This window comes from Aethalodelphis obliquidens, unplaced genomic scaffold (assembly GCF_003676395.1).
Source record: "Aethalodelphis obliquidens isolate GAN/ISIS:26980383/991018 unplaced genomic scaffold, ASM367639v1 scaffold25, whole genome shotgun sequence".
Lineage (NCBI taxonomy): Eukaryota > Metazoa > Chordata > Mammalia > Artiodactyla > Delphinidae > Aethalodelphis > Aethalodelphis obliquidens.
The window spans coordinates 9,458,309-9,480,421 of NW_020837969.1; the positions used below are offsets into that span (position 1 = coordinate 9,458,309).

At 36.9% G+C, this 22,113-nt stretch overlaps 1 protein-coding gene across 1 annotated transcript in view; it reads left to right on the plus strand.

The window, feature by feature from the left end:
• Window positions 1-22,113, plus strand: part of CSMD1 (CUB and Sushi multiple domains 1) — a 1,488,158-nt gene that overhangs the window by 1,315,154 nt on the left and 150,891 nt on the right. The window contains exons 38-39 of the mRNA XM_027123007.1: window positions 3,181-3,285; window positions 18,352-18,470. Of these exons, the coding sequence (XP_026978808.1) occupies window positions 3,181-3,285; window positions 18,352-18,470 (224 nt within the window). The remainder of the gene's footprint in view (window positions 1-3,180; window positions 3,286-18,351; window positions 18,471-22,113) is intronic.

Consider the following 22,113-nt stretch of genomic DNA (forward strand, 5'->3'; position numbering starts at 1 on the left):
GTTCATGAATTTACTTGCTGCAATTAACAAGAACATTTAGAGGGGACGTGATAATCCACAAAGCACTTTCACACACACAGCACATGTATGACTCACATATAAGGGATGTACTGTTATCTTTATTTTACAGAATTAGAACATATTCAAATGCTTTCAGTGACAGAACTGAGTTGTGTCAGAGTCAGGAGTGGAAGCAGTTTTTCTGATTCCACTGTAACACAGTTAGGGAAGATAAACAAAAAGTCAAAAGTGTGTGTTAAGTACCTGTGTGTGGAAATGACTTGACAGGGGGCTGAAGGCTATTAAATACACTGATTATCTGAAGTTACAGGTAAAACCAAGCAGAAAGTAGTACAGGTGCTGTAATTAAAACTTACCTGGTTAGATAACATTGTTCTTTCTGCAGACATTATCCAAATATACAGAAATAATACATGAGTGAGAGGACAGCAAACGTCATACAATTTGAAAAAAAATGGGTTAAAACTGGAGTTTTGGGTGGATGTCTCCTTCTTGTCTTGAGGTCACCCCACTTTGCAACATTCCCCTATCTGCACTCCGTTAGGTATTAATTAGTTTCAAGGAATAATCTCTCTTTATATGTGTCTGCTGACCTGCAGGAATAGGCTTATGTTTCCCTCTCCATGACTGTGCAATTAAAAAAGTCTATGTATGTATGTATGTATCTATCTTCATGCATCAAACCAAGGTCAGATAACAAAGGGGTTAAATCTGAAGACATTTTCTTTTTTTTTTTTTTTTTTGCGGTAAGCGGCCCTCTCACTGTTGTGGCCTCTCCCGTTGTGGAGCACAGGCTCTGGACGCGCAGGCTCAGAGGCCATGGCTCATGGGCCCAGCCGCTCCGCGGCATGTGGGATCTTCCCGGATCGGGGCACGAACCCGTGTCCCCTGCATCGGCAGGCGGACTCTCAACCACTGCGCCACCAGGGAAGCCCTGAAGATATTTTCTAAATGTTTATCATTCAGCAAACACTTAGTTTGAGAAGAGTGGAGATTTTTGAATGAGTAGGAATAAGAAAGGCAAAATGGATAGAGGAGAGGGAAAGAGCATCCCAGACTACGATTATGGGAACACCTTGAACAGGAAAATGAGTTGTGAAATAGAGTAGTGAGAAGCAGCTAGAAATGCAGGTAGTAGTTAGATCAGGCAGGGTCTTTAGGTAAAATCAAGGAGGCTGAAATTTTATCCTAAGATGACCAGGAATCTAGGAGAACTGTAACTTGACATAATCATGCGTCCATCTTAAAAAGAGCTTTCAGACTCCTGAGTGGAGAATGAATTGGATTGAGACAACAGTAGGTTCAGGAAACAAGTTAGGAGTGTGGTACTATCCCCTCATCCTGGTTAATAGCACTGGTGGCTTGTGCTGGGATGATGGTGGTCAAGATGGAGGGATGGAGTGAGTGAAACCAAGAAGGATGGAGGAGGCTGGCTCGTTAGGGTCTGACAGCTGCCTGTAGGGCAGCACAGGTCACGGAGAGGGAGGGGGCCTCTGATGGGAGGACTTCAGCGGGTGTTAACAGTGTGGATGGACGTGGGGACACAGGAGGTCACCCAGGCTCTGCAGGGATGATTATGAGTTGAGTTGTGTTCACATCATCTTCCAAGAGCCTTTGACAGCCAAGTGATGGGACGGATGGCTGGAGTCCTTACCTGGAGTCATTGGTTTAATTACAGCTGTCGGAGGATCTTAGAATCATTTAAGCAGAGAGTGAAGGGTGACAAAGGATATTATCCTTGCAACATTCTTCATCTGTCTTGGATAATTATCAGTTTATTTCCTTGTTTTGTTATTTAAAGTTATATTTCTTTCTTTATACATTAGCATCATCTTCATCTAGTAATTTGCCTGCACCATGATGAGTTTTACGTGATGGGTATTTCCTTCACATATAGGAAGTGTGTACTTATTCAGAGAATGATTTGAATACAGTAGAATATCAAGCATGTACCCTTTTGGTAAAAAGGGATTTAAGCTAGCTATTGTTTTCCCATATTACAATACATTCCGCCCACATGTTTTACACTTCTGGCTGATGAACACATGCTTTTCCTCGGTACCTTGGGTACCGTGGCTTTTTTGTCACCCTGGTCCTCAGCATCACTAAATCTCCTGATTTGTCAGCTGCTATCAGGTAGGTTAGAACATTTTAATTAAACGAGGCATTATGTAAAATAAACCTGTATTTTCCTTTCCATGTGTGTTTCATTGAAATCATTTGCAGATCTCAGAAAGAAGATTATTCAGTACGAGTCACACAGGGATAGAGAAGAGAATATATAGTCAAAAGCAACCTCTTCTGGATAATATATTGCATCAGATCTACAGTCTAACTGCTTCCCCAACCTCCATATGACTTGCGTGTTGAGACTTTGTCCCCTCTTTGTTCGTGACAAGTAAAAAAAAAAAAAAGCAAATGGTTATGTTGATAAAAGAAAACAATGTGAAGAGTCAAATGAATGGTGAAGCATAAAAATTTGTGTGTTTTCACTGATATGATAAAGAGATGTCACATCTGCCTGAGGAGGGCAGAGAAAATGTGGAATTTCTTACTGGACCTGGAAGAAGAGAGTGGCTAAAAGTATAACCATCAAAGCCAATAGTTGGGTTAAATATGTGGCGATCAGACAAGTTAAAGGGATCTGTAAACCTAAACAAATATCCTCAGTGACTTTTTTTGAAGTATAGTTGACTTACAATATTGTGTTAGTTTCAGGTGTGCAGCAAAGTGATTCTGTTAAATATGTATATATTTTCAGATGATTTTTCATTATAATCTGAAAATTATAAGTTATTATAAGTTATTACAAGTTAATGAATATACTCCCTGTGCTCTACAGTAAATCCTTGTGTTTATCTATTTTATATACAGCGGTGTGCATCTACTAATCCCAAACTCTTAATTTATCCCTCCCTCCCTCCCTCCCTCCCTCTCCCCTTAGGTAACCATGAGTTTGTTTTCTATGCCTGTGAGTCTATTTCTGTTTTGTAAATAGATTCATTTGTATTATATTTTAGATTTCACATATAAGTGATATCCTATAACATTTGTCTTTCTCTAACATATATCACTTAGTATGATATTCTTACCGATTTTATAATGCGAAGAGTGAACGCATCACTGATGTTTAAGCTCAACCTGCATCACTTCTCACAGGTACCACCGTGCCAGCACTGCTCAACAGCACATCCAATCAGCTCTACCTGCATTTCCAGTCGGATATCAGCGTGGCAGCTGCTGGCTTCCACCTGGAATACAAAAGTAAGGTCACCTGTTTCTGCATCTGGCTTTCACTGGGATATTGAGTAATTTTCTTAAAGGGAAAATAGATCCCTGCCCTGATTACACAGTGAAATTTTATTCTAAAACTATGTTTGGAAGTTCCACGAACTTGGGTGTTACAAAACCGATCTCTATGAACTATGTTATTATTATGTTATATAATTTTGTGACAATTATAATATTTATAATATAGAAATTTATATTATAATTTATAATATATAATATATTTACAATATAATATATAATTATAATATATTCTTATATTGAACTATATTTTTATTATATTATATATTATAATTATATTATGAAAGACAATAGGGAAATGAAGAATTTAGCATCTGGAATAATTAGATAAAACATCAACTATGCTTTCAGGTTGGTTGTGTTAAAAAAAAGTACAAAATAACCATTTGTAATATTATTAGTTTTCTTGTGAGCGATAGCAAATATTCATGTAAGTTTCCAAAAATGTAGAAAGTCATAATTTCCAAATAGATTATGGTCATAAGCCCTTTCTATTTCTAGTCTTAGAGGCTGGTAGAATCAGACTAGCAAAGAGCAGCCACTTTAGTGCCTGCCTTGGTGTATTATTCATTTTAATTGGAAGAAGGTAATGCAAAGTAGATGCTAACCTTTTAAAAATGGATGTGAGACTGAGTTAATAGTCTGATAAATGGGATGACAAAGGTCAAATTCACAAATCTTCTTTGGCGTTTGATTATGCAGGTAAACCTTGTAAAAGTGAAATAAGAATTTCCAATGAGAGTAAAGTTTATTTTAGGACATGTTTTCAAGCACTAAAAATACTTAATGTTGATATTCATCTCCTTTAATAAGCAGTTGCAAATAAGCAAATACATGGATAAGCTTTAATAAGTGATCCTTTGAATTGAAATAAACAGTTTGCTGGGATGTAAATGCATGCATGTTTTGGAAAGGCCAGGTTTCCAGCTGATGATAAATATTCTGAACCAGACACAAACCACAGGGCTGTTTCGCATTCCAGTTAAATTTCCCTACTTATTACAGGCATTTGTATGCAAGTTTATTCCAATTTATTTGAATAGGACTACTTTAGTGACAGCGTAAAATGATACTATGGATGCTATTTATGTAGGATATGTCTGGAAAAATCTGCTACTTTGATACATTTTGTGAACATCTGTAGATACGAAACTCTAAACCTTATTTATGATAGTGTTAATAAATTCACTAATATTTTTAGCAGTGTTAGAATTGATGAATGTGCTTATTTCTTCCTCTCAAAGCTATCTTGTGGCTTCTGGCTCTTCACTCACTCCTTATAGAAAGAGGTGCTAGTAAAATAATTAGTCTACAATTACTGTGTACGATTATCTGTGTACTCACACAGACTTCAGCTCCAACTATATAGTACTTACCTACATTTCACTTTATTCTCAGCTGATAAAATTCATTAAAAGAGAGACGAACATATTTCTTACTGAAATTAATCTTGTTCAAGAATCTTAAGGCCTTGTTTCATTACTTAATGTATTTATGTTTTACTTGGCCACACGGAATGCTACGTTTTCGTTCGTGATTTTCTTTTCTGAGTGGTTGTTTTCGGACGCTGACAGCATTCTGAGGGTCATGGCATTACCTTCCATGTACTTAGAGGCAGTCATTTCTCTGTTCTAATTCTTTGTGTCCGTTTAAAATTTGGATTATAAAAAATGTTGGAATTAATCTTATTAAGGTGAACACTAAACAGCAGGAGGACTGTTGAAGTAAGTTTTCAAAAGATTATCTAATATTCTTAATCTGTTAACATATTTTTGCATCAAGCTTAAAATGTGTATTGCCAGTCCACATGTCTCTAAATTCAGACTTTTTGCTACAATATATATCCAGGTAATAATAGTAAAAACAACAACAAGCACATGATTATGCCTGGTCCTGCCCTAAATGTGTTACGGGTGCTTACTCATTTGTCCTCAAAAAATACCATTTTTGAGGTATGCTCAGTTTTTAAAGGAGAAGGAACAGAACCTAGCATGTGTTCAGCCTGCCCAGGTCAGAGTCAGACTGCTAACGACTTACAGAATGAACACAGGTAGACATAGATGTGTTTCATCACAAATGCAGTTTACTGAGCACCTGTCCAAATATCCCAACTGTCCAATCAGAAAGAGCACACAGACTGCCCTTCTTTACAGGTGGTGACACCACCTGTCACTAGTAGCTGAATGGCATGTGGAAGATAAAGAAGCTTGGGAGTCAGTCTTGGAGATCCAGTTCTAGATCCAGCTCTGGCCCTAAAACCTGCGCTGTATGGCAAGTCCACGCCTGCTTCCATCTGAGGAGTCTGAGTTTTCGCATATGGAGGTGAAGGCTAGGCCCTGTTAATTGTAACGGTCCATAATTCCAAACGAGCACTGATAGGAACTTCTCAAACAAAAAACAAACACTTTATCTGAAGGGATGAGTTGTAAAATATTAATGATAGCGAAAGTGATTCCCAGGAGGTCCGGTGTGGTATTTGTGATCTAAATTCTCTGTGATCTTATATGATCCAGCTAAAAGGTCAAAAGACCAGCATCTTTGAATGCTTCATACAAGCCTGTAGCCATCTAGCCAGGTTTTATATTATTTGACTTGACTGGAAATTTGAGTTAGGCAGCAGAAGGATACAAGCTTCACGCTTGCTCTGAGCTCCAAGCTGAAGAAAAAGAACCAAACGAAAACTTTAAATTTCTGGGAACTTTAAATTATAGATATGGGAACAATGATGATGTTGGTTTATATTGGAAAATACAAAATCTGACCTTGAGGTGTATAGCATGGAACCTGCTCCTGGGGAACAATATGGCAGTAACTGTTCTTGGATTCAACATGAAACAATATATACAGTCTTGCCTCAGTATCCGTGGGGCATTGGCTCCAGGAGCCCCCCCCCCCCCCGCCGCCACCGTCTCCCCTCATGGATACCAGAATCCACAGGTTCTCTGGTCCCTTAAATGAAATGCTGTCGCATTTACACCTAACCTATGCACATTCTCTCATATACTTTAAATCATCTCTGGATTACTTATAATAACTAATATGATGAAAATGCTACATAAATAGTTGTAAATAGAAAGGAAATACTATGTAAATTGTTGCCAACCTGCATCAAATTCAAGTTTTGCTTTTTGGAACTTTCTGGAATGTGTTTTTTCAAAAATTTTTGAACCATGGTTGGTTGAATCAACAGATTCAGAACCCATGGTTACAGAGGCCAATTGTATATGTAAATATTTATAAACAAGTTTATTTCAGTGGAATTTGGTGGGAGGAGGACAAATAAGAGTAAACACATGAGCCCTGTTGGAGTGTTTGTACTGATCCTATTTGTATCTTGTTGATTTTTTCCCTCTTTTCCTGACAGCTTTTGGTTTAACTGAGTCTTTTTATTGCTCCAATTTATCTCCACTATGGACTTATTAGATAAACTCTTAAAAGTGTTAATGGTCTCCTTAGACAAGTTTAAAATATGCATCTTTAATATAACACAGCTTACCTGCAAATAATATTATGTCACTTAATAGGTACTGAAACTTACAAGCATATACTTCTAATTTCCTCTTTCCATCCTTTATGTTAATATTGTCTTACATATTATTTTTACATGTTATAAAGCCCACAAAACATTTTTACTGTTTTTGCTTTAGATATTGATCTTTCAGAGTGGATAAAAATAAGAAAACTAAATATTTTATATTTACCTGTTTTTAGCATCTTTGGAGCTCTTTATTTCTTTGGGTGAATCCAAGTTTCTGTCTAAAATTTTTCTGTCTGAAGAACTCCTTTTGACTCTTCTTCTAGTGCAGGTCTGCAGACAAAGAATTCTCCCAGATTTTGTTTTTCTGAAGGTCATCATTTTACCGTCATTTTTGAAAGATATTTCGGCTGGGTATAGAAATCTGGGTTGAAAGTTCTTTTCAGTATGTTAAAAATGCCACTTCATTGTCTTCTTATTTCATAGTTTGTGATGAAAAGTAAGCTGTATTTCTTAATGGCTATGCATTTGTCCCTGTTCTCTGGCTTCCTTTAAGAATTTTTCTTTATTTTCATCAGGTAGACTATAGTATGTCTAGATGGATTTGTGTGTGTGTGTGTGTGTGTGTGCGCGCACGCGCATGCGCTTGATATTCATCCTGTTCAGGGTAAACTTATATTCTTGGATCTAAGGTTTGATGTCTTTTATTATTTATGAAAAATTGTTGACCATTATCATTACAAATATTTCTTTTCCCCAATTCTCTTTTCCTGTTTCTTTTGAAACTCTAATTACATGTGTGTTAGGCCTGTTGATATTGTATCACAGTTCTTGTTCCTCAGTTCTGTTTTGTTCACACTTTCTCTTTGTGTTCCAGTTTATGTAGTTGCTGTTAACCTTTGATTCTCTGAATCTGTCCTCAGCTGTGTTAAGTCTGCTAATGAGTCTATTGAAATAATTCTTCATCTCTGATATTGTGTTTTGCCCCTTGAATTTCCACTTCTTTCTTTCTTTTTGTTTTTGTTTTCTTTTTGCGGTATGCGGGCCTCTCACTGTTGTGGCCTCTCCCGTTGTGGAGCACAGGCTCCGGACGCGCAGGCTCAGCGGCCATGGCTCACGGGCCCAGCCGCTCCGCGGCATGGGGGATCCTCCTGGACTGGGGCACGAACCCGTGTCCCCTGCATCGGCAGGCGGACTCTCAACCACTGCACCACCAGAGAAGCCCTCCACTTCTTTCTTATAATTATTGTCTCTCATCAATAATTACTCCATCTCTTCATGCATGCTATCTTTTCCACTAGATCTTTTAACATATTTTTTATATTTAATATCCCTGTCTTATATTTCCACTATATGAGTATGCAGAGTTTGGTTACTTACTTCATCTCTAGGCAAAGGGTTGTTATTTCTTGAATATTTTATTAAAGGTGGACACCACGAGTAGAACCATAGAGATTGTGGTTAATATTTGTGCCTGGGAATGGGCACCACTTTTGTTAGCCTGTTGAGTCAGGAGTTACACTGGATTTGAGTTCTGTTGTCGCTATGGTTACTTTCAGAGCATCAAATTCCTCAGTGGTGAGCTGGCACTGCCAAGTGCCTAATTGGGGGCTTTTTCTCAGCATCGTTACTCCACTCTGAGCTGTCAGTCCTCCCTAAACACCTTTTCAAAAGAGGTGGCATCTCCCCCAGTAGTAGACGCTGTTGCTTGTCGCTTGGTGTTAAGCTTACACTGGAGTCAGAGTTGCTCTGTGATTCTCTTCCAGCCTAAGTCAAACCTTGAGAGTCTGCACAGAGTGGGGTGGGGTGTTCTCAGCATTCTTGACCCCCTCCCAAGGTCGTCAGGGTCTACCTGTGGTTGGCCTTTGAGGAGCGTTTGCTGAGTGTCCCCTAGGGCTAGAAGACCATGGTCTTGGTGCTGATGTAGTATCTTAAGCTCATACTGGCTTTCCTGCCACACCCCACATGTAGACTTTCTTTTTCCGTACACCTTTCTCCAAGCTGCAGTGCCCCTTTCCCTGTGCCCTGGAGGGAACAGGTTTTGCTGCTCCTCTCCCAGTGGCTTAACACTTTAGTTTCCTAAAAGTGAAAGGGTTCGGGAAGTGCGTCGGGTGTCATGCCCCTCTCCACAGAAACATTGATATTTGGTGGTGGTAAGGAAGAGGCTCACTCCAGGCTCCTACCATGTCCCCAGTATCTCTCTTAATTAGTCAATGGAGGCATGTGGAAGGAAGGACAGACTCCCTTCTGTCTGGGGCCCTGAGCTACTGGAGACCCATGCTCAGGTACTGGCCACTTGCTAAAACATTAGCTGATGTGTCATTGCCTATGTGTGAGTTGGTCCTTCCTCTCCTGTGATCTGTCACAGTGACAGTTTGTGTGTCCTCCCTCTCCTTGAAGGCACTAATCCTTTGGAACTGATGTCACCTGGGTACCTGAAACCTCAGCTCCCTGATGAGTTCAAGAAAGGTTATGATTTTATAGTTCAGATTTTTCTCATTGTTAAAGTGGGAGTGAGGTTGTATTTTACAGATTTCTATATCGCAAGTAGAAGTGGAAGTCTTTTTATGGGTTTTAAAATTGCTCTAGTTCAAGGCTAGATGAATACTAAAATTATTTATTTAGATTAACCATAGAGAAACTTTTCTTGAATGTCCAGTTTTTAAACAAAATTATCCAACTATCTATAACTATTATCTATCTAGTACATGTAACTTTAAAGTAGTGACATAGGTTTCTTCATAACTGTGAACAAATTCAGAGATATTTACAGATAAATTATATAGAATTAAATGTAATATATATTTACATTACAAATACATTATTAGCAGAATAAACCCATCTAGTTGAGACAATCTTCCTTTAGAGGTTGCTTGAAATAGAAACTACTTATCTCGAGTTTTACACACAGCAGTGCTTGTTTAATAGTCACACTTTACATAACTAAAACCTGCTTTATTAAATTAGACTGGTACTGTGCCTGAGCTTACACATAGTTCTGTCTTGCTGTGTTGGAAGATACTTAATTTCTGGGTCTGCAGGGAACCATGTAAGACCTAATCGAATGGCATCTATGCCAGATTAATGTCATAAACCCAATGAGTGTGTTTGACCTCAAGTGAAAGGCTTCTGCAATTATTCAAGCCTATTTAATGCTGATATATGGCACTGAGTCCAAACAGCACCAACATAATTCTATATATGAAAGTTTTTTTTATTTCACTGTCTTTTTCGAGACCTTTTTCCTCTCACACTCACCACTGGGAAACCCATTGGAGTTAACAAAATATTTCTCGAGTCTATGAGATATGACATTTGACCCCTGGAAGGCAAGTGAAATAGAGAAGCTACTGTGCAGTGTGAATTTTAGATGTCCTACAAAGCAGAAAGTTAGCTTTCTACTCTAAACAGTAGCTCAGCAGAGGACATGGTCTGATGTGGAAGCCATTCTCCCATGTCTAATACTCTGGCCCTTTGGTACAGAACATTATACAGATGGGTCAGAGCCTGGAACATGTAAGCTATGGCCATGACAGCCTCATGTAAGAGAGAGAAAGAGACAATAATTTTTTTTTTATAAAAAGACAATAATATTGCAGTAACACATTTACAATATATTTATTCTGAAAAAGAGGAGTTTGAATTAGTGATTTGTAGTTATTATGAAAAAACAAAAATTTCAGAGAAAAGTAAATATAGTAACTCTTTCATTGTTTGAAATGAATGCTTATCCTTTACAAGGTAGGGTCAAATGGAGATTTTTTTCACATTTTAGCATGCTTGCAAGTTCGGTGTATTAATTGTCGTTAGTTAAAATGATTATTATAAAATAAATATAAAGTATTCTACTATTATCAGACTTAAATTTTTTCTCAAATATTATTTGACCTAGAGCTGACTGTAATATAGTAGTAGTATTTCAAGTACAAAACTTATTATACATGATTAAGTCCTTCTCATATGTATTTAATTTGTAGTTATGTATATAATGAAAAATAATATTATATAGCATTATATAGCATGAATTTTATAAGATCTCACTCAAATGATAAATACTCAGGTGAATAAGAAATAGATTAGGAAAAAAGATAACCTGTCCATTCTTCAAGTATTTGGTGCAACTTAAAAATAAGTATACAACAAAGAAATTATTAAAATAAAGAAAAATTTAAAAGGCAACTAAAGAGAAAGATATAAATATCCTAGCCCCCTATATTAAAATAATTGGTATTGTTAAGCAGTAAATTTAGCTTTAAATTTCTGGCAATAAAAGCGAAAAAAGGAAATAGAATTTATTTAATTATCTTTAGAAAAAAGAAAATGCAGTAATTAAAAGAGATAAGTTCCTTGCTTGTCTGTATTCTAAAAAGTACTTATAATTTAAAATTGAAGTTGTATTCAAAAAAGGTTTTCTAGAAAATTCAGAAGTGAACCTTATATGACAATCACGTGTCAGTTTTTGATATAATGGTGAGAACATAGTATAGTGAACTGCATTAATTCCTGCAGGGGTCTGAGCTGATGGTCAACAGAATATTATCACTATAAAGCTATGTTTATTATGGATGTGCTTTTAAAATACTTGCATTCTGTTTGTTTTCAGTGATCAAATAAGTACTACATTTCATTTCCTTTGTGGACTCATTTCAAAACAAGCACTCAGAAGGAAGTATGTAATGAGGATTAAAATTCTGGAAAATGCCTTAAGTTTTTGAAATGAAAAGTACTACACATTTTTAGTGAGATGTTATCATAGTTGAATACTGACAGCTTGAAATAGCCTTCTACAATTACAGTAATCCTTATAAATGCATGCAAATTATTAATGCATGTTTTAATGACACTTTAATACTATATTAATAATACTAATAAGGTTTCTCAACTTGAATGGCGGGCATGAGTAAAACTCACAGGAAGTGAAAGGTTGGATAAGATAACACCTCATATACCCCTGGGTGCATTTATGGAGATTTTATCTTGTGCATCCACGGAAGACAGCGCTGTACCTCCACCAGAGTGGGCATCCTGTAAACCGTGTCCATTCAGGGGTGTAATAAAGTTATCTTCATGTATTTAACTCTATATCAATCATTTGTTGATCCGTAAAATTTATCTAAGTGCTTTTATTTCAAAGAATCTCCCGAGACCCTTTCAACTCCTACCTCCTATTAAAATTGCTTTCATTAACATCAATTGATAATTCATGTCTTCCTCATTTCATACCAAGTTCTGATTGCACCAAGGACCATGGAAGAGTTTAAAGTCTTGTATATCTTGACTTCTACCTAACATCACAGAATGTTCCAGAGACCCTTCTAGTAATGTGAAGTCTGTCTTACAAGACTGTTCTGGGCATTCAGTAGTAACAGAACTTTGTTTGGTGGGTAACAAGAGAACCCCAGATTTATTTGGGGTTGAATGTAATACACACAAAAAACTGGTAACTGATTAAAACTTTTCTCCTAACAGTGATGTTTTGGCATTTTAACAAGTATTAAATTTAAGTGAAAGGTGCAATATAAACTACTTAATCCCTGGGTTCTTTAGCTGACTGTCTTCTAAAATAAAGGGATTGGAGTACAGTTTTCCTGTTGTCCTTTGATAGTCTTTGGAATTTCAGGCATTAATGGATTTGGGACTGGGAAGGGTGGAGTGTACAGAACTGACGCTTAATCCTAAACTCTTCGGACCATCACCTACTGTCCCTGCCACTGATTTAAGAGGTGGGTCCCAACATTAACTCTGTATTTATCAGCTAGTCTCTGGTTGCTGCTTGAGAGGATCGTCAATCATTAAAGAAATTCTGCTGCTACTCACTCTGCCCATTACTCAGAGAGTTGCCCACATGAAAAGGAGTTTGGTTTCAAATTATCAGTTGTCACCTGGTGCATCCACCCTTGTAACTCATTTGAGACTCATCTCCTCTTGGTGATGATTGCCCCCTCATCCCTGTCCCCCGAAACTAAATTGTGGATGTCGCTGCATTCATCCCCATATATTGGAGCATCTGTTATATGCCTACTCTAGCCTCTAGCCTCCATAGACAGAATCATGATAAGACAACCATACATGGTCTCTGCTTATGCAGAATTTATATTCTAGTGGTGGGGACATAATATATAAGGAAACACCATGATGGTTATAGATTGTTTTAAGCACCTTGAAGCAAATAAGCAGTATTCTGAGGTGCAAAGTAACTGTGGAGCTCTGTTTTTCATTGACAATATTTATTGAAGGAAGAATGAAACAATGGACATCATTCAACCACAAAAAGACTTAAGGGAAATGCATTGTAGTCAAAGGAAACTATCAAGGGGTACCCCAGGTAGAAAGGCACCTATTGTACTCATGAAGCCGAAAAAAAAAAATGTCTAGACTAGAGGGAACCTTGTGGACAGTCAGAAGAGAGGCAGGAAGCAAAATTGAAAGAGTGAGCCAGAGAGAGAATGTTCCCCACCTTGTAGCCCAGGATTTTATCCTGAGAACAGTTGGAAGACATTGAACAGTTTCCATCAGGGAAGTAACGTCATCTGATTTATCCTTCAACCAGATCAATTAGGTTGTTGAGTAGAGACCTACTTGGACAGTGACAAGAGAAGGGGTATCCTCATCAGATAAACAGATGTTGCAGTTGTCAACAGGCTCAGAGGAAGCTCAGTTCTGTGGCTTAGAGGAGGTGGAATGCAGGAGAAACAAGGATGTGAGATGCACATGGTAGGTAGAACTGACAGGTCTGCTGATGGATGCAGAGTGTGGACAAGGACGAAGTAAGAAGGCCAATGGGTTTGGGCATCCTTACTAATGATAGGTCTGTTCGGAATTGTTATTTCTTTATGATACTTGGTAGGTTGTATATTTCTTGGGATTTATCTATTTCTTCTAGGTTATCCATTTCATTGGTGTATAAGTGTTCATAGTTTTTTAAAATGCCTTTAATTTCTAAATTTAATTATTTGAGTCTTTTAAAACTTTTTTCTCAGTCTATCTAAGGGTTTGTTGATTTTGTTGATATTTAAAAAAAATAGTTGTGGTCTTGTTGATGTTTTCCATTGTTTCATATTCTCTATTTTATTGACTTCTCCTCTAATCTTTATTATTTTCTTCCTTATGCTAACTTTTGGTTTAGTTTGTTCTTTTTCTAGTTCCTTGAGGTATAAAGTTAGGTTGTTTATTTGAGATCATTTTTCTTCTATAATGTAAGCATTAACAGCTATAAACTTCCCTTTTAGTACTGCTTTTACTGCATCCTGTAAGTTTTTATATGTTGCGTTTTTGTTTTCATGTCTCCAGATATTTGCTAAATTCTCTTGTGATTTGTTCCTTGACCTGTTGGTTGAGTTTAAGATTGAGTTCTTTAATTTCCATCTACTTGTGGATTTTCCTTTTTTCCCTCTGCTATTGATTTCTTGTTTCATTTTAAAGTGATTGATGAAAATACTCTGTGTGATTTCAGTTTTTTAAAATTTGTTTAGATGTGTTTTGTGGCCTAACATGTGGCCTATCTTGGAGAATGTTCCATGTACACCAGAGAAGAATATGTGTTCTGCTTTTTTGGGTGGAGTATTCTGTATATATCTCTTAGGTCTAAATGGGCTTTAGTGTTGTTCAAGTCTTCTGTCCCTTATCTTCTATCTGGCTGTTCTATCCATAACTGAAAGTGGAATATTGAAGGTTCATACTGTTCTTGTGTTTGTGTCTATTTCTCCCTTCAGGTCTGTCAGTGTTTGCTTCACTTATTTGGCAGTTCCAGTGTCAGGTGCATATATATTTATTATTGTTATATCTCCTTGGTGAATTGACCCTTTTATTATTATATATATAATGTCCTTCTTTGTCTCTTGTGACAATTTTTGTTTTAACATCTATTCTAAGTATGGCCATCCCTGATGTCTTTAGGTTCCTTTTTGCATGAAATATCTTTTTCAATCCTTTCACTTTTAGACTATGTGTGTACTTAGATCTAAAATGAGTAAATGGTAGATAGCAAATGCCTGGAACTTTTTTTTAATCCATTCTGCCAATCTGTGTCTTTGTTTTCTGTATGTCTTTTAGCATTTTTGTCTCTATTTTCCTCTTACTCCATTTTTTTTGTCTCATTGATTTTTTTGTAGTGACATAACTTCTCTTTGTATTAAATAAATGTTTTCATTGTGGTTACAACTGCAATTACATAAAACATCTTAAAGTTATAACAATCTGTTTTAAACTAATAATAACTTCAATCACATTTAAAAATTCTACTGCCCCTCAAATTCATGAGATTGCTTCTCTTGACACTGGACACACAATCCCTATGCTTTAATGAGACCTTATGATCTATTAAATCGAAGGAATAGAATAGCATTTTTTATGTGGACTGAATCAGCCAACAGTTGACAGGTAAGAGAAAATATTTTTAGCTCCATATACACTAAACTTCTTAGACAATGAATAAAAAAGTAGTTTCTTTTCTTTGGATACTTTTTCTTAATTAAAGGGGCTTTCTTTACAGCTGCTCTTTGATGTCAAGAAGATGTATGGACATTGAACAATGTTGTATAGAAGTCTGAGTGTACAGGATGACACATGTAGGTTTAGATCTATGTGATGATGACATTTGACATTTACTTCATCTATTGTCATCCTCCCATCAGGTCTCCCTATGTGAAGTTGTGATTTCTTTCTTCACCTGTTTTCCAGCACATTGTCTGACCTTTAATACAATTTTTGGATTATGGGTTTACAGAGGTTGTGAACAACACTTCTGTCTTAGGGTGTGCTTATGCAAAGGACTGGTTCTTTAATTGGTTACAATGAACAATATACTCGACAAATTTTTTCGTTTCAAAATGAAGGAGTAGCCAATATATTCCCTATAGTGTTTACGATGACCTGTCATGTACCTAATGCTCATGTTTCTACATATCTGTCCTTTGACCTCTTTGCAGCTGCCAAATAATCCAACTCTATTGATCTCTCCATTTGGTCTGCTTTCCTCTTTCTTTGATTATTATATTCATTATTGTTTTAAGCTGTCCAGCTAGAACAACATATTTGTTTTGAATTGTGAAGTTTGAAAACCATACACAATGCCAGTTGAAATGAGGACAGTGATAAGTTGAAAAACAAAATGTTCGAACTTATTTTAACTATATTTACAAAGGTCCTGCTTATCCTGCTCTAAATATTGGACAAGAAAATGCATGTTTATCATGTGTTTCAAAATCATAAAGTATCTTTATCTTTTTAGAATTCTAAATTGTAGTTTGAAATTTTATGGCACAAGTATTTTAAATGTATTTTTTTAGGGTCAAATAAAAAATAAATGATATACAGTAGGAGTTCATGCCAATCTGTGATGGGAAAAAAAAGGTGAAATTGAAATATAGTTGCAGTTTATTTTCTAAAGTTATAAAGGAGAGGGAGATAAATTAGATTTATATCAATAAAAAAAGTTAAAGGTGTAAGTGATGGTATTTGTCCATATTTAGCAATTTTATCATCGATGAAAAACCCCAGATGGCTTAAAATTCTGTACTACGAATAAAAAATATCGTCACTTAATGCATATGGTGTTTTATAGTTTTTAGTGTATAGACATTTAAGGAAAATCAATTTCAGCTTATAAAAACATTATGCTACACCTCACACCTGCTCATCCCAGACAGAATCCATGTGTTTCATGGCTTGAAATTATCCTGTTTATATACAGTGGTGCCCATCCAGTGTAATTTCTATAGCATCATGCTCTCAAATGAACAGTCTCACTGATGATGAGAAATAAAGACTCTTCTCTCTATTTCATCTTCTCAGGTTCCAGGGTAAAGTGAGGCAAACTGGTGATTCTCAAACTTTAATGCATAAGAATCACCAGGGATGGTGTTAACAGGCAGATTCTGGTCCAATAGTTCTGAGATACCCAAAGTGTGCATCTCTTACAGGCTCCCACACTTACCATACTTTGAAAAGCAGGGCAGTGGAGAAAACTGTTACCTCACCCAGGTGCGCAGGTGGGTCTGCACACCTGCACCTGGGAACCTCGGCCTGCCCATCTCACTTTGCTCTGCCTTGACCTTAATGTCAGACACCGGAGTCTACATTAAGGTTCTTGTGAGGATTAGAGCAACGTGATGCAGCCAGGAGAGCGACTGGCAAACAGTACTGTCTTCATCCCTTGCTCCAAGGGACTGCCTGCCCCTTGATTTCTCCAAGTGCTGCCTGTCAAGACCCCAAGGCTGCCTCGTGAGTTGGCACCACGTGGAGTGACACCAGCTCCTGCTCTCAGAGGCATCCCATGCATGCTGTTGCCCATCTGGAAATTCTTAATAATTTCATCTCTGACCTCGAAGTCTGATGGGGACAGTGAAGCATGCACACGAGCAGAGGAGATGTGCCAGCTGCAGTGGGTGCCCACAGGTGTGGACCCAGTCCTGAGGGCAGGGCAGGCAGCATGCGTCCTCATTGTGCACTGGGACCCACAATTGTGTGGCTGCATAGACCAGCCTTCATGTCCTGGAAGAACAATCTTCCCCTCCCCCAGCCCTGCCCCATTACTCAGAGTCCCAGTCAGTTAGTTAATCTGATTAGTTCCTTCATGTTAATGAAAAGAACAAGAACCAAAGTCTCAGTCCAAGAGCATGTGAAGGATTTTAAGCTGGTCTGCTCTGAAGAAGTCCTTCTCTCCCATTTCTCACCCTGGATAACTTATTAGTGCTTAGTAACTCCGGATGTGAGAAAAAGATGTACTAGAATCATGGAAGATTATTAGTAATCACCAAATCTTTAGCAAAATTTCAAATACATTTTTGATTGTATAAAATACCACAGCTACATATTTTGATTATTCATATGATAAGGGTTTATACAAATAAGTATCAATGTTAAATGGTCCTTGGCATTCATTCAGCTGATATTCTAAGCTGAATTCCAATATTATATGATGCATTTTTAAAAATTTTGTTAGTGTCTTAATTAAAGGCAATTCCATCTAGGAAAGTGCCTGATTACAGCTTTAGGGTCTGTAAATATTGGTCCTTTTTACCTAAAGAACAAACTGTTCATGAGAATTTTTTTGTTGTTGTCTTTAAATGAGAAAGAGAGAGAGAGATTGAATATAAAATATTTGTTCTCATATTATGTTTTTCCAGAAGGATAGAATTCCCGGATTCACACTTAAAATTTTTCAAAAAGACTGCTAAGTATGCTAGAAAAACAAAAAGCAAGAGAGCCATATCATGGGGATTTGCATATAATAGGAAACAGTTTCCTTAAAGACCTTTTAAAATGTGTATGCATTGGAATTGGAGTGTTTTACACTAAATGTGGAAGTAACAAATTTTATTCTTTAAAGAAATTTCATTACACAGTAGAAATGAAATTAATCAATATTTAAGATTTAGCTCAAACTGATTGAAAGTTAATGTCTTCTTGGTAGACAAACAAGAGAGAGAGTTTTTGTTCATTTCTATAGGAGGAGAGCAATAGGAAAACGCTACTTCGCTATTCGAATGATAAGAATATTGTTCATTTTACATAGCTTGTAAGTGTTTTTCTTTACGTTTCCCCAGCCGTAGGTCTTGCTGCTTGCCAAGAGCCAGCCCTTCCCAGCAACAGCATCAAAACAGGAGACCGATACATGGTGAACGATGTGCTGTCCTTTCAGTGCGAGCCTGGATACACGCTGCAGGTATTTTATTTTTTTATTTGAGCTTTTGGTAGTAGAGGGGCTCAGCATGGTAATCCTCAGCCAGCTCACTTAAGACAACGCCCTAGATTTGCACCCAGAGACCTAATCTACTTTCTCTCATTCAGTTTGTGAATCAAAGTAGTCATATTAAACCATGCATACAGGTAAATTTAATGATGATGCGGAAATAGCTTCTAAATGATAAAGCATCCTTTTAAGGTTGAGCATATTATTTTCATAATACTTTTATTTCAAAATGTATACTCTCCCAATAACTAGATAAAATTCTAAGGGACAAAGCATTGACACAGTCTCCTTAACAGTCCTCTCCTGGCAACCCGATTATTGGGTTGGCTCTGAGTCCCATGCTTGTCCTGCATTGCAGACTGTTCTTATGATTTAGTTCAGTAAATCTTCAAGTGCCTACTTGTGTGCCAGGTAAACATGGTGCTCAAATAATAGGGTTAAATGCTTTTCAAGAAATGTTAAGCAGAAGTTTTTATAGTCTTTTATTTTTTTTATTAAATTTGTTTGTGTAAAGTTTAAATAAATATTTTACAAACCAATGTATAGCAACATGAGTCATGTTTCTGTTATTTGTTTTCTGGGTTAGCCACAAATAAGCGTACTCCCAGAACAGTTTATCTGTGTCCTCTAGCATAATCCACATATAATTCTCCCTACCAACAATGAATACTGAAATCTAAACATGTATATTCCAAAGTCCAACAGACATATTTAAGCCTACTTAGGTTTCTACACGTCAGTTAATTCAGGTAATAGAGTACTTTTTGCTGTATGTTTATTACAACACTGAAGCTGAAGGTGTTTCAAGAACATTATTTTTAGTTGTATTCTGTAAGTGACTTAAATAAAACCTGGAGTACTCATCAGAAAGAAGTTTCGCAGATACAGCAGTGAAGTGACAGCATTGCGTATAGTCCCATTTCTGGGCGCTGGGGTAAATATCTTGCAGAACTGAGACCAGTTAGAGCAGCAGCAGCAAACGCTGGAAGCTGATGGCCTGCCCGCCAGGTGCTTCACGTGCAGAGCCTGTGTTACTCTCAGTCAACCTCATGGTGTGGCACTGGGGGCACGTCTTTCCCTAATGGGGAAGGGGAGTGAGCCAGTGCCTGAGAGGAGGGGGTGGGCAAAAGCTGGCACATCTGGAGGGACCACCTGCAGAAATCAGCCTGGGTCTTAAGTTTGAGAAAATATCAGTAAAACACCTAACACACTTCAGCAAACGAAAGCCAGTATAGCTATTATTATAAACAAACATCGGCATATAAAGCCACCTTCATCAAAACAACCTACAACCTGCGTTCATAGATCTTGGTGGGTATCACAGTAATTGCTTTGACTCTGCAAAAACATGGGCAGAGACTTGGAAAGTAGAACAGGAGTTACTGAAAAAGCTTTGCCAAACCTTCATCCATGGAAACAAGCTTTTAACCAAGCACGTCAAGGCCGTTTTAACTGATTCTTTAAGAACAGAAACTTCCTGTTTCACGTGTTACAGCAGAAAGAATTAGAAGTCACATCCCAGGGGTTTCATTTAGAGGAATACCTTACTCTATACTGACAAGCCATTTTTATGCTTTTTGGGTTTTTTTTACTTCTTTATAAATAGACTTAAACCACGTAAATATCATGTTGTCTCTCTCCTCTCCCAGATCCCCACACGTTAACACTTTCTCTCACTCACGTGTGTTCATCTTTCTACACGTTTATGACAGCACTTTGCATTTACTGTCAGCATCCTTTTATAAGGAAGACTTCTATAGCCCTCAGAGAAGAAACTAGAAAGGGTTATTTAGTAAAGACATTTCTTACAATGAATTGTTTAATATGCTGCTTAGAGATAAAAGCCTGCAGACACACATCTGTAGAGTCCAGTCAGGCCACTTAGCTCTTGTTTTCAAATGCAAACTAAGATTTTTTTTTCTTTATAACAGTTTCAAGCATTGAATTTACAAGCTGTGACTGTCTCTCATTCACATGAGTTAAAAAGGATTCTGGACTTTTTAAAAAGTTGCTAACAACTGGGAATTTTGGTAACGCATTAGTATATTTGGAATGACAGCATGCATAAATTACATATTATTCATGAAAAGAATTGTTCCTTTTATGGTTTATGTACAAATGTCTATAAGTGCATCTGCCTAGTGAGATTCAGGCATAAAGTGGCAGAGACAGGACACATCAAATGTCAGTCCCAGATATCTGAATGATTAATGATTTCCTTCTCTCTAGATTTGTTTTACTTTTCTTTTCAAAGATGAAAAACGAAAATTCCCATTTGAAGCTAGTAAATAAATACACAGATTCCTGTGTTGTTTTGGATCCATTATAAAAATTTCAGCTGGAATCACTAATATGAAATGTCTTTGCTGAAATCAATAGCAGAATGTGACCTAGATTGGTAATAAATGACCATTTTATTGGTAGTCTTCCATAAATACCTTTAAAGGCTTTTGTACTTTGTCCAAAATTCAGAAAGAAATTTATTAAAGATAACGTAATAGGTCAGAGAATGAGGAGATACAGAGCATGAAATTTGGCAGGAAAAGCATTATCCTGCATGTCTTCTTTAAGAATAAGTGTAGTCTTCCTTTACTGTAACAACTTTTAAGAATATTAGGTAGTAGGAGAAAATGAGTTTTGTGGCACATGAATTGAGTATGAAACCTTCCTAAGCTTGGGGAATCGGTTTGTCATTGATAACTGCCTTAGTGCAAATTCTTGTTTGATGCGTTCCCAATGTGGCTGGGATTATTTAACATGAATTAAAGATTTGTTTTTCAACTGCCTCTATGCCAATTTTGTTTGGCAAATGGAAATTCACAAGATAAGTATTCATGGCACATAAAACCACCAAGTCACAATAAGGAAAAAAGTAAAACTGAATAGTCTGCACACAGAGGTGCCTGTTCACTACCTTCTCTTTCATCTTAAAAGAGATTTTAGCACGAAACACTGAGAATTTAACCTGCTGCTGTTTAATTTTTAAAAGAGTAATAATAGGACAGATTTTTTGAAGGTTGAAAGTTGAAAACTTTATATATTTAGAGGATAAAGAGACCTTGAATGATGAGGATTAATTTCATCGCAGACACGTTAATTTGACAGCTGTGAGGCTGTCTGATAATAAAATGAATATTAAGTCTCCCTTTTTCTCCAATAAAGGAAGAACTGACCCAGTTCTTTGCTGAACCGTAAAGGTCATGTGAATTGCACTTGAACCGTAGGCAACCATGAAAGTTAACCTTTGTATGAGCAGATTACTTACCTTTGACATGTCACCCTTCAGATCAATACCTAGTATTTCCTAATCATTTTCAGCCTCTCAGACCAAAAGCTGTAACTTTTGATGATTAAAAAAAAGACTTACTTTGACCAGTTCAGTTCAACATTGTAAGCATTAGGGAAGCATCCTGGCAGAAATAAAGTCCGTTGAAGGGGACATCACAAGATTTTGATTTCAGTGACAAGAAACACAGTGATTATGGATTTTTTTTTCTATTTTAATTCCAAATATGAGATTCATTAACACACATTAGTAGATTTCATGAGTTCTGATTTCTTTGCATTTGTAATTAAATCAAAAAGGGAAAACCAAAGAAAGTACAGATGTTCTCAC